Below are 17,522 nucleotides of genomic sequence, written 5' to 3' on the forward strand. Positions count from 1 at the left end.
TACTTGCCTGCTTAGTGTCGTGCCACTTTCTCACTAAATGTCAGACTTCCTCGAGTAAACTCTGGCTTTCAATTTCTGAAGGGTTTAATAGCTATGAATTTTATTTAAAAAATAGGTAGAAACATTTGAAAAATAATGAGTGCTTTAAAAATAAACCAAAATCACCTATAACCAGCCATCACTCAGCAATCGTCAACATTAAGATTTTTGGGAAAACACTTCTGTATTCTGAGAAAATTTAAAGAAACTTGAGATATTTTAGATGGAAACTGTGGCTCAGCTGTGTTAACAGACATGCCCAGTGTTATGTGATAGAGCTCATCTCTGATATTGGATTGGCAGGTTTTTTAAAACATTTTTAATGAATTTCTGTATAGATTTTAATAATAAAAATGCATCTTAAAAACTGAGACAGAATATATGCTTGTGGGTTAGTCAGTTGAGTTGCTCAGTCATTTCCAGCTCTTTGCGATGCTGTGGACCACAGCACGCCAGGCCTCCCTGTCCATCACCTACTCCCGGAGCTTACCCAAACTCATGTCCATAGAGTCAGTGGTGCCATCCAACCATCTCATCCTCTGTCGTCCCCTTCTCCTCCTGCCTTCAATCTTTCCCAGCATCAGGGTCTTTTCAAATGAGTCAGTTCTTTGCATCAAGTGGTCAAAATATTGGGTAGAGATTGAAAAACCACATGAGTTCCCACAGGCTTCCGTTGTGAATGTAGGAAAAATGCCAGTGGAGACCAATGATTTAAAGATTTCAGAAATATTATTAAGTGGTCTGTGTAGTCACATAATTTTTTTTTTTTAAAGAAAATAAATACCCTGGAATGTTTGTTTCTATAATACAGTTCAATATGGTTTATCAGCCCTGCTTTTGACTTCTGGGTACAAAAAGATATGACACTGAAATATGAACTCCCCAGGTTGGTAGGTGCCCAATATGCTACTGGAGAAGAGCAAAGAAATAACTCCAGAAGGAATTAGGCTAAGCCAAAGTGGAAACAGCTCCCAGTTGTGGATATGACTGGTGGTGAAACTGAAGTCTGGTGCTATAAAGAACAACATTGCATAGGAACCTGGAATGTCAGGTCCATGAATCAGGGTAAATTGGAAGTGGTCAAACAGGAGATGGCAAGAGTGAACATCGATATTCTAGGAATCAGAGAACTAAGATGGACTAGAATGGGTGAATTTAACTCAGATGACCGTTATATCTACTACTGTGGGCAAGAATCCCTTAGAAGAAATGGAGTGGCTATCATAGTCAACAAAAGAGTCTGAAATGCAGTAATTGAGTACATTCTCAAAAACGACAGAATGATCTCTATTCGTTTCCACAGCAAACCATTCAATATCACGGTAATCCAAGTCTGTTCCCCAACACTAACACCAAAGAAACTGAAGTTGAATGGTTCTATGAAGATCTACAAGACCTTCTAGAACTAACACCCAAAAAAGATGTCCTTTTCATTATAGGGGACTGAAATGCAAAAGTAGGAAGTCAAGAGATACCTAGAGTAACAGGCAGGTTTGGCCTTGGAATACAAAATGAAGCAGAGCAAAGACTTAACAGTTTTGCCAAGAGAACGCCCTGGTCATAGCAAACACACACTTCCAACAACACAAGAGCTGACTCTGCACATGGACATCACCTGATGGTCAATACCAAAATCAGATTGATTATATGCCTCACAGTTGATGATGGAGAAGCTGTATACTGTCAACAGAAATGACCAGGAGCTGACTGTGGCTCAGATCATGAACTCCTTATTGCAAAATTCAGACTTAAATTGAATAAAATAGGGAAAACCCTAGGGCATTCAGGAATGACCTAAATCAAACCCCTTATGGTTATACAGTGGAAGTGACAAATAGATTCAAGGGATTAGATCTGATAGAGTGCCTGAAGAACTCTGGACAGAGGTTTGTGACATTGTACAGAAGGCAGTGAAGAAAACCATCCCCAAGAAAAAGAAATGCAAAAAGACAAAATGTCTGTCTGAGGAGGCCTTACAATAGCTGAGAAAAGAAGAGAAGCAAAAGGCAAAGGAAGAAAGGAAAGATATATCCACCTGAATGCAGAGTTCCAGCAAATAGCACGGAAAGATAGGAAAGCAAAGAAATACAGGAAAAATCATAGACTGGGAAAGATGAGAGATCTCTTCAAGAAATTTAGAGATACCAAGGGGACATTTCATGCAAAGGTGGGCAGATATAAGGACTGAAACAGTATGAACCTAGTGGAAGCAGAAGATATTAAGAAGAGGTGGCAAGAATACACAGAAGAACTATACAGAAAAGATCTTAATGACCCAGATGACCACGATGGTGTGATCACTCACCTAGAGCCAGACATCTTGGAATGTGAAGTCAAGTGGGCCTTAGGAAGCATCACTATGAACAAAGCTAATGGAGATGGTGGAATTCCAGTTGAGATGTTTCAGGTCCTAAAAGATGATGCTGTAAAAGTGCTGTAGTCAATATCCCAGCAAGTTTGGAAAACTCAGCAGTGGCCACAGGACTGGAAAAGGTCAGTTTTCATTCCAGTCCCAAAGAAAGGCATTGCCAAAGAATGTTCAAACTACTGCACAATTGCACTCATTTCACATACTTTGAGCAAAGTAATGCTCAAAATTCTCCAAGCTAGGCTTCAACAGTACGTGAACTGAGAACTTCCAGATGTTCAAATTTGATTTAGAAAAGGCAGAGGAACCAGATCATATTACCAACATCCGTTGGATCATCAAAAAAGTAAGAGAGTTCCAGAAAAACATCTACTTTTGCTTCATTGACTATGCTAAAGCCTTTGACTATGTGGATCATAACAAAGTGGAAAATTCTTAAAGAGATGGGAATACCACATGACCTTACCTGCCTTCTGAGAAATCTGTGTGCAGGTCAAGGAGTAACAGTTAGAACCAGACATGGAACAACAGACCAGTTCCAAATTGGGAAAGGAATATGTTAAGCCTGTATATTGTCATCCTGCTTATTTAGCTTATATGCAGAGTACATCATATGAAATGCCAGACTGGATGAAGCACAAGCTGAAATCAAGATTGCCAGGAGAAATCAATAACCTCAGATAAGCAGATAATACCACTCTTATGGCAGAAAGCAAAGAGCTGCTAAAGAGCTGCTTGATGTAGGTGAAAGAGGAGAGTGAAAAAGCTGTTTTAAAACTCAACATTCAGAAAACTAAGATCATGGCATCCGGTCCCATCACTTCATGACAAATAGATGGGGAAACAATGACATATTTTATTTTCTTGGGCTCCAAAATCACTGCAGATGGTGACTGCAGCCATGAAATTAAAAGACGCTTGCTCCTTGGAAGAAAAGCTATGCCAAACACAGATAGTGTGTTAGAAAAGTAGGGACATTACCTTGCCAACAGAGGTCCATCTAGTTAAAGCTTTGGTTTTTCCAGTAGTCATGTATGGATGTGAGAGTGGGACCATAAAGAAGGCTGAACGCTGAAACATTGATGCTTTTGAGCTGTGGTGTTGGAAAAGACTGTTAAGAGTCCCTTGGACTGCAAGGAGATCAAACCAGTCAATCCTAAAGGAGATCAATCCTGAATATTCATTGGAAGAACTGATGCTGATGCTAAAGCTGAAGCTCCTGTACTTTGGTTACCTGATGCAAAGAGCTGACTCATTAGAAAAGACCTTGATGCTGGGAAAGATTAAAGGCAGGAGGAGAAGGGGACAACAGAGGATGAGATAGTTGGATGACATTACTGACTCAATGGACATGAGTTTTTGCAAGCTCTGGGAGATGGTGATGGACAGGGAGGCCTGGTGTGCTGCAGTCCATGGTGTTGCAGAGTTGGACATGATTGAGCAAGTGAACAATATATGTATGTCCCCTCTCTTCTGAACCTCCCTCCCACCTTCCATCCCATCCCACGCTCTAGGTTTTTTTAAAAAATTGATTAATATTAAATATTATTAAATGTTATACCTAAATATAAATGTTTTTTTTAATCAAACATTGAAGATTGTTATATGCAAAGACCTATGCTGGATATTGTGAATGATACAGGATGGATAAAACATAGTCTGTGGCCTCAGGGACTTTGTTGTTTACTAGAGGATATTAATTATTCATGAAAAGAATATACATGAGCAGAGTGTATAGATGTCATAAGGTACTAGAAAATCCTTGGGTATTCTGAGCCTAATTTATAATCCTGTTTATACCAATCTGTTGATGTCATAGAATATATGATTGCAGGTAGAGAAGAAGTCCACATTTGGGTTTTACTGTGGACCTGGGGCAGTGTTAGACGCTTTGTATCTCATTTACCCATACAGTCATTGTGTGGGTTGAATAATTTCCCCCTCATTTTACATTTGTGGAAATTGAAACCTAAGTACCCCAAGGTCACACTGTGGTGTGATAGATCTGGGTCTTTGAGGCTTTTGGAGTGGGCTCTTTCCGTAGTGCCCCATTTCTCTACATCAAGGTAGTCATTACCTCTTGCCGTTGAGCAAGTAGTTGGGGTTTTTCCTGGTAGCAGATGACTAGTGTGCCCTCTCAGATGCTGGAGAAGGCCCTAGGGCAGTCTTTCTAAGGCTGTTTGAAAGGATATCTTCCTCCATAGGCGATAATATCTGATGTGGTCCAGTAGGCCACTCAGTATTGACTAGCTGTTGGGGCCCTTTGTTCAGTTCTTATGAACTGTTCTCCTGTTGGCTGTCGATCCTTGTAGCTGGGTGTAAAGGGAAGATTGTATTTGTAAACTGAAACTTAAGACACGCTCCTGGTTTTCCTCAGGGTGGCGGCCTAAGGGGCTCCTTGTGGCACATCTTCACGAACATAAGTCTGCTGTGAATCGGATTAGAGTCTCTGACGAGCATTCACTGTTTGCCACATGCTCAAATGATGGCACGGTGAAAATCTGGAATAGTCAGAAGATGGAGGGGAAGACCACCACCACCAGGTAACCTGCACCTGGGCAGGGAGGCCACGCCCCACCCAGTCACTGTATTCACTGAGTGCTCACTCCGTGACGGGTGCTGTTGTAGGTACCAGGAATACAGTGGTGATAGATAGACACAAATGCATGTTCTGGGAGACTTTACGTCAGTGGGAGGCCACAGACAATAAACAGTGTGTCAGTAAGTAAAACAGCTTGTATTTTTGGATGGCAAGAAATGTTATGGGAAAAAATGATAGCAGAAAAAGAGGGGTAGAGGGTGAGTGGGTGGGGTCGACTAGAGTTTAAAGAAATTGGCTAGAGACTTCTTCACAGAGAAGGTATCATTTAAGGAAGCCGCTGACAGAGATGAGAGAAAATGCCACGTGATGTCCTGAGAAAGAGCCTTCTCAGCAGAGGAAACATGGGCCTCAGAGACAGAAGAATGTTTGGCATGTTCGGGGAAGAACAGGAAGGTCTGTGTGAGGGAGAAGGACGTCAGAGGGCCCGAGTTCACAGGGCCTTGCAGGCTGTCGTGAGGGGCTTAGCCTCTGAGTGAGGTGTGGGGGCCTTTGGATGATTCTGCATGGTGGAGAGACATGATCTGAGTCAAACTTCAACAAAATTACTCTGGCTCTTGTGTTGAGAATAGACTGAGGAGGTGCAGGGTAGAAGGATTAGGAGGCTTTTTCTGTAACTGAGCAAGATGGGGGACATAATGGGAAATGATCAGATTCTGGGTATGTTTTAATGCTGGCGTCAACAAGATTTGCTGAATGGGTTAGATGGAGTGTGAGCAACAGAGAAAGTAGGAAATGATAAGAGTGCCCAGTCAAGAGAGACGTAATTATTACTTGAAATCTTGAAGACTCTTCACATATGCATGATGAGGTTATAATAAATGGGGGAGATATTTTAGATTTGTACAACTTTGTAGTTGTGTGCCTAATTTGGTCTGGATCCGAAAAGAAAGCTATTAGAAATCAAAATTGAATCTACGTACATGAAAAGATGTGGGGAACCTTTGGTGCTTTTCTCATTATCAGTTCATTGGCCATGCTGTTTTTCAGTCAGTTAAGTTGTGTCCAACTCTTTGCAACCCCACGGACTGCAGCACACCAGGCTCTTCTGTCCCCACTCTCCTGGAGTTTGCTCAAGTTTATGACCATTGAGTCATTGACGTCTAATCATTGACCACTGACCATTTGACCAGTAACCACAAAAAGGTCAACAAAATATCTTTGATAAACTAAAATAATTAATAAGTTTACTCCTTATCCACATGATATGATTTTGTTCTGTTAATTTTCTTTTAAGAGCTCTAATTTTTGTAGCACGCTTAGTTATTTTTCATGTTCATTCACTCTTGGCACTGCATTGGTCAGAACATAAATTGAAAACCAGTAAAAGAATCTTGGCTCCATGAGGCAATTTTTTTGGTCAATATTTAAATGAAATTTTCAAACCTTGAGAGAGGTTTTCCAGTGAACACACATGCTTGCGGCAAGACTCTAAATAGTTAATAATTTTACTTTATTTGCTGTGTCGTATAATTATCCATCTTCCTATCAATTCATCTTTTAAAAATGTATTTCAGAGTGAGTCACAGATATCAGAACATTTCTCCTAAAAATTTCAGCCATGTATATTGCTAATATTTGTTTATAGTTCTCCCTTTCTTCTGGGGCATCAAGTTTGTATGCTGTGAAGCACACAGATCTTAACCATTCCAAAAGATCCAGCAAATACACAAACTTGTGCAACTTAAAAACCACTCTCAAGATACAGAACATAACTAGAATGTTCCCTCATGTTCCTTTGCATAAAATGCCTGCCTCCTCCCTGCCTACAGCCATTCTTTTGATTTTCCCCCACCATTATTAGCATTTTGATTAATGTTTTAAAAACCTCTGATAACTATTTTCTAAATGGTTCTTTGTTATTATCATCATTGGTTGTATTCATTTTTGCTTTTATTAGGAGGGTAAGTTTAACTGATTTGAGTAAGCCTCTCAAGTAAAAACTTGGAATCATCCATTAACTTTGCAGAAACCTCTCTTGTTAATTCCAGATGCTTTTTATCACAGAGCCATGCCTTTGTCCCAGTGTCATATTTTAGGCAGTGGTAAACCAGAAACTGTGGCAGTTCAGCTGACAGTAACTGTAGTCTTTGGAACGTTTGTATGACGTTCAGGAGAATGGGTGTCCTCTGCACACGGCTGCTGTCTCGTCTGTAAGAGCAGACTGTCAGCGTTAGCTTGGAGGTGCTTCATTCCAGGTCCAGGGAGAGAAAGAGGGCGAGGAGGGAATAGGAAGCGCTGCCCTCATCACGTGCCTCTGTGAGCTGATGAGGGAGAAGGAGGCCTTCAAAGCGGTGCTGGGTTTTCTTAGGCAGTCTCACTAGTACATTCTGACTGCCTGGGTATTTCCCTCATGCGGTATGTTGGCTGACCACCCCATTGCAGCTCTGACTTTCTCCTTGAATTGCGTCAGTGATTTAGGCCATCTGGATCTTAGCTCTGCCGTTTGCTTCTTTCTTATTTCAGTTAAACTTTTAGTTTTTCCCTTGTGGACTAATTCTTGAAAAATTGCTGTGTTTTTTTTTTTTTTTTTAACTTTTACATAGATTTTAAAAATTTAATCCTTTGTAGTATTCTAAACTGTATTTGCCATATATGCTCTTTGTGCTCCCCTGTTTTTGGCTCATTTAGCTTCTCGATTTTAGGAAACACTGATGTATTTGGTACTTGCCAAATTTGATGGTAAAACATCTAAGTATAGTGTTATTCCAATGAAGAGTAATGCAAGAAATTATCAGTGTTAGGATTACATAGTTTAGAGTCTGAGATAGTATTAAAAGTTGAAGTTTTTGAGTGATATGGCTACCCTGAAGTAAAGTGTTAACCTGAGGCCTGAACTTTACAAAACTGAATTTTGGGGCTAGGAAGAGAGCAGTCAGAAAAGAAGAGAGAAGAAACCATTTAAGTTATGTCATATTGCAACAGAAGGGAGCGTTTAAGAAAGAGATTTATCAGATCAGATCAGATCAGATCAGTCACTCAGTCGTGTCCGACTCTTTGCGACCCCATGAATCGCAGCACGCCAGGCCTCCCTGTCCATCACCAACTCCCGGAGTTCACTCAGACTCAAGTCCATCGAGTGAGTGATGCCATCCAGCCATCTCATCCTCTGTCGTCCCCTTCTCCTCTTGCCCCCAATCCCTCCCAGCATCAGTCTTTTCCAATGAGTCAACTCTTCGCATGAGGTGGCCAAAGTACTGGAGTTTCAGCTTTAGCATCATTCCTTCCAAAGAAATCCCAGGGCTGATCTCCTTTAGAATGGACTGGTTGGATCTCCTTGCAGTCCAAGGGACTCTCAAGAGTCTTCTCCAACACCACAGTTCAAAAGCATCAATTCTTTGGCACTCAGCTTTCTTCACAGTCCAACTCTCACATCCATACATGACCACAGGAAAAACCATAGCCTTGACTAGACGAACCTTTGTTGGCAAAGTAATGTCTCTGCTTTTGAATATGCTATCTAGGTTTATCAGCAGCTCTCAAATGCAGTAAAAGTGCCAAGTGGCATGAAAGCCTAGTAAAACAATTGGGTGTTCTCACACAGTGTGACCTTTGGTGAGTATAGTTCATACATCCATCATCCGTGGAAGGCTTTGGACTTTATGTATCACAAGCCTTTATGATGAACATATTCTAAGAAGAAAAAAGAATAAATTCAGATATTTAGTTTTGAGGCTGTTCAGATTGGCTTTTTTTTTCCCTAACATTTTTATTTATTTTTAATCAAAGGATAATTGCTTTACAGTATTGTTTTGATTTCTGCCACACATCAACATGAATCAGCCATAGGTACATATACCCTCTTGAATCTCCCTCCCACCCCTCACCCCATCCCACTCCTGTAGGTTGTCACAGAGCCCCAGTGTGAGTTCCCTGAGTCATCCAGCAAACTCCCGCTGGCTCTCTGTCTACACATGGTCGGGCATATGTTTCCCTGTTACTCCCTCCATTCATCCCACCCACCCCTTGCTGTGTCCGCACACATATCTCTTCTCTAATCTCCATCTCCACTGCTGCCCTGCAGGTAGGTTCATCTGTACCATCTTTCCAGAGTCCATATATGTGTTAGTATATGATACTTGTTTTTCTCTTTCTGACTTAACTTCACTCTGTATAATAGGCTCTGCATTCATCCACCTCATTAGAACTGACTCAAATGCGTTCCTTTTTATGGCTGAGCAATAGTCCATTGTGTGTGTATATATATATATATATATCAAAGCTGGCTTTATCCATTCATCTGTTGGTGGACATCCAGGTTGTTTCCACGTCCCAGCTGTTGTATACATGCTGCAGTGAGCATTCAGGTACATGTGTCTTTTTCAGTTATGGTTTTCTCAGGGTATATGCCCAGTAGTCAGATTGTTGAGTCATACGGTGGTTTTATTCCTGGTATTTTAAGGAATCTCCAGACTGTTCTCCATTGTGGCTGTACCAGTTTACATTCCCACCAACAAAGCAAGAGGGCCCATTTCCTTCACACCCTTTCCAGCATTTATTGTTTGTAGATTTTTTGATGATGGCCATTCTGACCCATGTGAGGTGATACCTCACTGTAGTTTGATTTGCATTTCTCTGATAGTGAGCAGTGCTGATCATCTTTTTATGTGTTTATTAGCCATCTGTTTGTCTTCTTTGGAGAAATGTCTGTTTAGGTCTTTTTCCCACTTTTTGATTGGGTTGTTTGCTTTTATAGTATTGAGTTGCATGAGCAGCTTGTATATTTTGGAAATTAATTCTTTGTTAGTTGTTTCACTTGCTTATTGTTTTCTCCCATTCTGAGGGTTGTCTTTTCTTGCTTTCTTTTTAATTATAAAAAACTGGGAGCAAACTAAAGATTCAGCAGAAGGAGAGAAACTGGATAAGTAAGTGATTATTGTGGTAATAAAGTGATTGCTGTAGAAATACATTTTTTTGATATGGAATATATTGATACAGTCTGTGAAAATACAGTTTTGAGAAGTCGGTTTAAGAACTCATGTAGGATTTCTGTTTTTAGAAAGACAGAGTAAGAATTTTTAAAATTCTTTTCCTCCTTAAAAACAATGAGAACACTGGCAAAAACTGTCAAAATCAACTTTTTCAGAATTCTAGAAATTAAAGTCCTTCATCAATCTGAAAATTGTTGTTTGAGAAAAACGGCTGACTCTCAGAACAGCAAGCCATGGATGTGAGCCCTGATTTCATCCCCCACTACTTGCGAGCTGTACAGTGGCCTGGAAAACTTACAGTCCCACAACTACAGTAACCGTGAAAACCAGCAGCTTAGTAGCCACTGGAGGGGTCGTAAAGGCTTTGAACTCCTCCAAAGCCCCGTTTCCAGAGAATTATCACCATTTGACCAGCTTGCTTTAAACTGCCATGATCAGGGCCTGTCCTGTCTTTATTTGAGCTTTTACTTTGTTCTTTGAGGAAAAACTCTACCCATGGAGCATTTGTTGAAATTATTGATGGGATTTGTTTAACATGGCAGCTGCCTGAGGTGGCAGTCCCAGTTGTAGCTAAGAAGAGGCTGACGAAAAACTTGAAAGCAAGCGTGTGATATCAGTAGGGGGCTTTTGAAAAGTTTGGATGTATGCATGGGTGTCTATAAGACCACATGCACTTGCAGGGTTGTGTATAAGCCCAAGAAAGAACTCCGGAGGCTGCAGGTTCTCACCTGTGGCCGACCTTGAGTCTCTGTGCGAGCAGGAGATGAAGGATGAGGCCGAGCTGTAAAATGCTTTGTTGAGGGTGTGCCGCAGCTAGCACGGAGAGCCTGACAAAGGCTGGACCTCGCATCAGTTCATGAATGTAAGGAATGTCATTGTTATTTAGTCACTAAGTTGTGTGACTTTTGCAACCTCATGGACTGTAGCCCTCCAGGCTCCTCTGTCCATGGAATTTGCCAAGCAAGAATACTGGAGGGGGTTGCCATTTCCTTCTCCAGGACATCGTCCCAACCCAGGGATCGAACCCATTTCTTCTGCATTGGCAGGCAGATTCTTTAATGACCCCAGGAAAGTCATTAGCTGATCATTCATTTAACTGACGTGAGAGTTCAGTGGCCACGCATGAGAAATAAAGACTTTGTAGGATTGGTCTCTAGGCAAGTCACTAAAAAAGCAGTGACAACATTGGTATCTTATTTCTGAAGTCAATACATACTAGTTAAAATGTCTAGTTTTGGACAAAAGTTAAAAGTCAGGCAAAGAAATAGGGAAGTATGTCCTATATACAGGAAGAAATGCAGGCAGTAGAAACAGTACCTCACAAATCCCAGAAATTGGACTTTCTAGACAATGACTTTAAATTAGTGATTAAAAATATGTTCAAAAAATTAGAAGAAATTATGTCTAAAGGATTAAAAGAAAATTATGAGAAAAATGTCTCAACAAATAGACAGTGTCAATAAAGGGATAGAAATGATAAACAGAAATCCTGGCGTTCAGAAGTATAATAACAGAAATGAAGAGTTCAGGGCTGAACAGCAGATTTCAACTGGCGAGAGAAAAAACCAGGGACTTGAAAATAGAAAATAGTTGACATCCATTCAGAAGTATAAAAACTAAAAGAGAATAAAGAAAACCAAACAGAGCCTCAGAGGCCTGTGGACCACTGTCAGGTGTGCCAGCATACACGTGATGGTCCCAGAAGGCAAGGAGAGAGAAGAGTATTGGAAGAAGTACGGCTTGAACCACCCCCGCCCCTAGATTTGCTGAGAAGCATTCATCTGCACATTCGAGGAGCTCAGCTAACTCCAAATAGGACAAAGATCAAAGAGAGCCATACGAGAGACATGATAAGCAAATTGTTGAAAAATATTGAAGCAGAAGAGCAAAGAGACTCATCTTGTACGAGGGACCTTCAGTAAGGTTAATAGCTGACATTTAATCAGAAATGATGGAGCCTGGAAGTCAGTGAGATGATATATTCAGAGTCTAGGAAGAAAAAGACCGACAGTAATTCTATATCCAGCAGAATTGTCTTTCAGAAACAAAGGAGAAATTAAGATATTCCAAGGTAAGTAAAAACAGGGAATTTATTGCCAGCAGATTTCACCTGAAAGAAATACCAAAAGGAGTCTGTCGTGCTGACAGGAAAGGACATGAGACTAACTTGAACCCCATGAAGAAATAAAGAGCATCGAGTAAAGGAATCAACAGATACAGGAGTGAACATAAGACAGTACAAGTTAGTTTTTTTCTGTAACTCTTTCTGCTATCTGATTTAAAAGAAGACTATGTAAAGAAATAATTATAAAACTGCGTTGACAGAGCTATAATGCATAAAGGTGTAATTTGTATGACAGTAATAGTGCAGACGAGGCAGGAGGGAGCAGATATATTGGAGCAAAATTGGTGCTCATCTGATTGTTTTTAGATGTTGATTGTATTTTCCAGAGAAACCACTAAAAGAAACCCTTAAAAACATTTAGTAAAACTCAAAAATGTGTAATAAAGGAAATTAGGGATTAAAATTATGTACTAGAAAATACCTTTATAACACAAGGGAGCAGTGGTGGACTAGAACAACAACCAAAAAAAAAAAAAACAAAAAAAAAAACCCATGTAAGACATAGAGAAAACACATAGCAAAATGTCAAACGTAAGCCCTACCTTATTGCTAATCGCATTAAATGTAGTCAAAAAGCAGAGTTGGCAGGAAGTAAGACAAAGTATGATATGACTGTTTCCCACAAAAGACAACAGTTTAAATTCAAGAGATGCAGTGCGAGAGTAAAAGGGCTGAAAATGGTACACCATGCAGTTTCTAAAAGAGCTGGAGTGGCTATGCTTATCTCAGACATTTTAACACAAAAATCGATACTTGAGATAGACAAGGATATTTTATAATGACAACAGGGTCAGCCCATCGGGAAAACATAGCAATTACAAGCACGCTGCTAACAGCAGAGCCCCTGCATTGAGGAAGAACGGACAAAATTGGAGGGGAAAATAGTTCAACAGTAAGTTGGAGATTTTAATGCTCTTCCCGTAAGAAGAATTGAGCACACTGCAGACCTACCAGGTCTGACATGTATAGAACACTCTACCCGACTGCAGCAGATTATCTAGGGCAGACACCAAGCTTCAATAAATTTAAAGGCACTGAGCTGTATCAACATACATGTTCTTTAACCACGGTGAAATGAAACTAGATCAGTAACAGAAATTCGGGGGATTCACAGGTTTGTAGAGGTTAAGCAGCGCATGGCAAAATGACCAGTGGCTCAAAGGGAAATTAGAGAAATACTTTGAGGTGACTGAAAATGAAAACACAACAAACCAAAACTTAAGGGTGCAGTTAAAGGAGTATTGAAGAAGTTTATAGCTGCATGCAGCTGTATTTAAAAAGAAGAAAAATCATAAATCAGTAACTTAGCTTTAACCTTAAATCTAGAAAAAGAAGAGCAAAGTAAACCCAAAGCAAGTAGAAGGAAGGAAATCATAAAAGACCAAAGAAGAAACAAATGAAATAGGGAATAGAAAGTAAAGGAGAAAAACCAGCAAAAGCAGAAATCAGTTCTTTGGGAAGGTCAGAATTGGCAAACCTTTTCTACAATAATCAATTTTAAAAGGGAGAGTTACTAAAGTTAAAACTAGGAAGGAAAGAGGGGATGTTACTGTTGAGTACATCACTGTGGAGCACAGAGGAATACTATGAACAATTGTATGCCGACAAATGAAATAACCTAGATGAAATGGACAGATTAGATTCCTAGAGAGATACAACCTATCAGAGGTAATCAAGAAGAAAGAGAAAACCTGAATATTTAGACCTATAACAATAAGATTAAATTAGTAATTAAAAGAAAAACTTCCCACAAAGAGAAGCCCAGGCTGAGATGGTTTCATGGTGCATTCTACCAATACTTAATGAATTAACGCCCATCCTTCAAAAACTTTTTCAAAAAAATCGATGAGGGAACATTTTGTAACTCATTCTATAAGGGCAGTGTTACCCTGATACCACAACCAGGCAAAATATATGACCAGAAAACAGTAGACCAAGACGCATAGGTAATATGGGCATTAAAATCCTCAACAAAATACTAGTAAACTGAATTCAGCATGTTCAAAGGATAATATACTGTGACCAAGTGCAGTTTATCCCAAGAATGCAAACCCTTTCCAACATTTGAAAATCAGTCAGTGAATATATCACATTAGTAGAATAAAGGATGAAGACCACAGATGATCTCAAAAGATTCTTAGAAAGATTTTGTTAAAATCTAACACTGTTTTATGATTAAAAGCAACTCAAGTAGTTACAGTTTAGTACTGATAAAGATGTCTGTGAAAAGCCCACTAACATCACACTTAAGACTGAACACTTGCCCCTGAGGCGAGCCATGTAGGTAAGAACGTCCACTCTGACTGCTTTCATGGTTCTTAGTGGGGTCATTTAGATAAGGAAAAGAAATATAAGGCATCCAGGTTGGAAAGGAAGAAGTAAAATTGTGTTGGCAGACAGTAAGCAATAAAAAGAAAAACCTATTAGAACTATCAAATGAGTTCAACAAAAAGTTGTAGAACATAAGATCATATTGTATTTATATGTATAAAAGTCATTTGGATTTCTGCATGCTAACAATGAACTATGGGCTTCCCTCATAGTTCACTTGGTAAATCACCTGCCTGCAATGCAGGAGACCTGGGTTCGATTCCTGGGTCGAGAAGATCCCCTGGAGAAGGAAATGGCTACCCACTCCAATATTCTTGCCTGGAGAATCCCATGGACAGAGGAGCCTGACAGGCTACAGTCCACAGAATTGCAAGAGTCCGACACAACTTAGCTGCTAAACCACCACCACCAACAATGAACAATCCAGGGATGAACTAAAGAAAGCAATTCTATATGTAACAGCATCAGAAACAATGAAGTACTGAAGAATAAATTTAACAGAAAAATACAAGACTTGAATACTGAAAGCTACAAACATCACTGAAAGAAATATTTTAAAATATTTATAGAAGACCTAAGTAGAAACACATCCCATGTTCATTCAGTGGAAAACTTTTGCTGTTTGTTAATATAGCTGACATCCCCAAATTGATCCTCAGATTTTCCCTATGAAATTTCCAGCTGCCCTTTTCTACAGAAGTTGACATTCTGATCCTAAAATTCATGAAGATATGCAAAGGACTTAAAAAGCAAGACAGTCTTAAGGAAATAACTGAGTTGGAGAAATCACACTTCCAGATTGGCCACAAAGCTACAGCAGTCAGGACACTGTGTTACCAGCATAGGGATAAATGCATTAGTCAGTGGGCTAGAGCTGACATGCAGAGGTGCGTTTATGGTCGCTGCTTTCTGACACAGGTGCCAGGACAGCCGAGTGTGGGGAAGAACAGCCTGAACAGATGGTGTAGAGATTACTGGGCAATTGCATGCAAAAGAATGGGTTTGCAGAGAATTTTTCAAAATGGATCATAGACCTGAACGTAAGAGCTAAACTGTAAAACTTGTAGAAGAAAACATAGGCATGTAATTCTTCATGACCTTGGATTGAGGCAGCTCAGATGGTAAAGTGCAGGGGACCCTGGTTCAATTCCTGGGTTGGGAAGATCCGCTGGAGAAGGGATACGCTACCCACTCCAGTATTCTTGAGCTTCCCTGCTGGCTCAGCTGGTAAAGAATCTTCCTGCTATGAGGGAGACCTGGGTTCAACCCCTGGTTGGGAAGATGCCCTGGAGAAGGGAAAGGCTACCCACTCCAGTATTTTGGCCTGGAGAATTCCATGGACTGTATGGTCCATGGGGTCTCTAAGACTCAGATACAACTGAGCAACTTTCACTTCTGAAATATGCCACCAGAAAACACAGTGACAAAAATAGATGTGATTTCATCAAAATTATGAACATTTAGGCTTCAAAGGACACTGTCAAGAAAGTGAAAGGACAACCCACAGAATGAGATAAATACTCTGAATATATAAAGAACTGTTTTAACTCAACAGTAAGAAAACAAGTAATTAAAAAGCAGAGGACTCAGGTAGAGTTGGCCCTTCATACCTGTGGGTTCTGCAGATTCAGTCAACTAGGGATAGAATATTTTCTGTTGATATGCAACCCTTGGATACAGAGGACCTAGAGGGACTAGTGCATTCTGATTTCAGAATCTGCTGGGGGTCCTGGAACCAGTCCCCTAAGAATATGAAAGGGTAACCGGGAGGTATGCAAAAAAGGTACTCTGCATCTTTAGGGAAATTCAGATCAGAACCACAGTGGGATACCACATCACATCCACTAGAATGACTCTAATCAAAAAGACAAGAACAAGTGCTGGAGACAATGTGGAGAAATTAGCACCTTTGTACTTTGCTGGTATGAGTGTAGAGTGATGCAGCAAGTTTGGAAAAAGGTTTGGCAGTTTCTCAAATGCTAATCATAGAGTTACCTATTACTCTGCAGTTTTACTCCTAGGTATAAACCCAAGAGAGTTGAAGACATTTGTTCACATGAAAATCTATAAATGAGTGTTCATAGTAGCATTATTCATAATAGCCAAAAAGTGGAAACCATAATGTCTATCAGCTATTGAATGGATACGCAAATATAGTATATCCACATAATGGAATATTATTTAGCCATAGAAGGGATAAAATGCCCATGCATGCTCCAAGTCACTGAGTTGTACACTTTAAAATGTTATACTTTATGACATGTATTTCAGCAAGGCTGCTATTAAAAAGTGAACTAGAGAGGCATGATTAATATATAAAATGTTCCATATTTATTTATAAATCAAATATAAATATATTGTAATATGCATAGAAAACTCTTTGGGAAGCTATATAATAATGTCTGTAGTGTTCCTCTGTGGTTTTCCCAGGTACCTCAGTGGTAAAGAATCCACCTAACAATGCAGGAGGCCTGGGTCCAATCCCTGGGTTGGGAAGATCCCCTGGAGAACGAAATGGCAATCCACTCCAGTATTCCTGTCTGGGAAATCCTGTGGGCAGAGGAGCCTGGTGGGCTACAGTTCATGGAGTCGCAGAGAGTCAGACGCAACTTAGCGACTAAACAACAAAAGCGTTTCTCTCTGGGTGTTAGAATTATGTTTTTACTTCTTTTTTTTTTTTTAATAATTTTTGTATATTTAAGATGTATTAACTTGTATAATAAATTATAGAAGATAAAGGTGAATAAATTTGGTGTTTTGGGGCTTGTGACCTTTAAGGAGTGGCCACTTAGAAGGCTGAGTATGTGACCTTTGTGGAGGATGATGAAGGAGGAACTCTGCAGTGGAGGGAGGCAGGCACCGCTCATCATATTCAGGAAGTTTGGTGGTAAATTTAAAGGAGGGGGACAGACAGCTTGAGGGGTCAATGTGTGTGTGGGAGAGACTGAATATTACAGTAATACTGTGTGTTAATAAACGTTTCATGATTTACATGTTAATTGAGCTACACTATGTCCTGCTTAGAAGTGTTGGGCTGTAAACGGGTAAATGAGGTGCAGTGCAGGTTAAGTGGCTTGACTCAAATCATACTGGTGGTCAGTTAGTGGAACTCGGCCCTGTGATTCCCAA

General features: G+C 40.0%; 1 protein-coding gene across 3 annotated transcripts in view; it reads left to right on the plus strand.

Moving 5' to 3' along the window:
* PIK3R4 (phosphoinositide-3-kinase regulatory subunit 4) overlaps positions 1-17,522 on the plus strand; it is a 75,996-nt gene that overhangs the window by 46,769 nt on the left and 11,705 nt on the right. For all 3 annotated transcript variants that reach the window (XM_055569954.1, XM_055569953.1, XM_055569952.1), the window contains exon 13: positions 4,785-4,950. In XM_055569954.1, coding sequence (XP_055425929.1) covers positions 4,785-4,950 — 166 coding nt within the window. The remainder of the gene's footprint in view (positions 1-4,784; positions 4,951-17,522) is intronic.

Source organism: Bubalus kerabau, chromosome 2 (genome assembly GCF_029407905.1).
Source record: "Bubalus kerabau isolate K-KA32 ecotype Philippines breed swamp buffalo chromosome 2, PCC_UOA_SB_1v2, whole genome shotgun sequence".
In the NCBI taxonomy this organism is placed as follows: domain Eukaryota; kingdom Metazoa; phylum Chordata; class Mammalia; order Artiodactyla; family Bovidae; genus Bubalus; species Bubalus kerabau.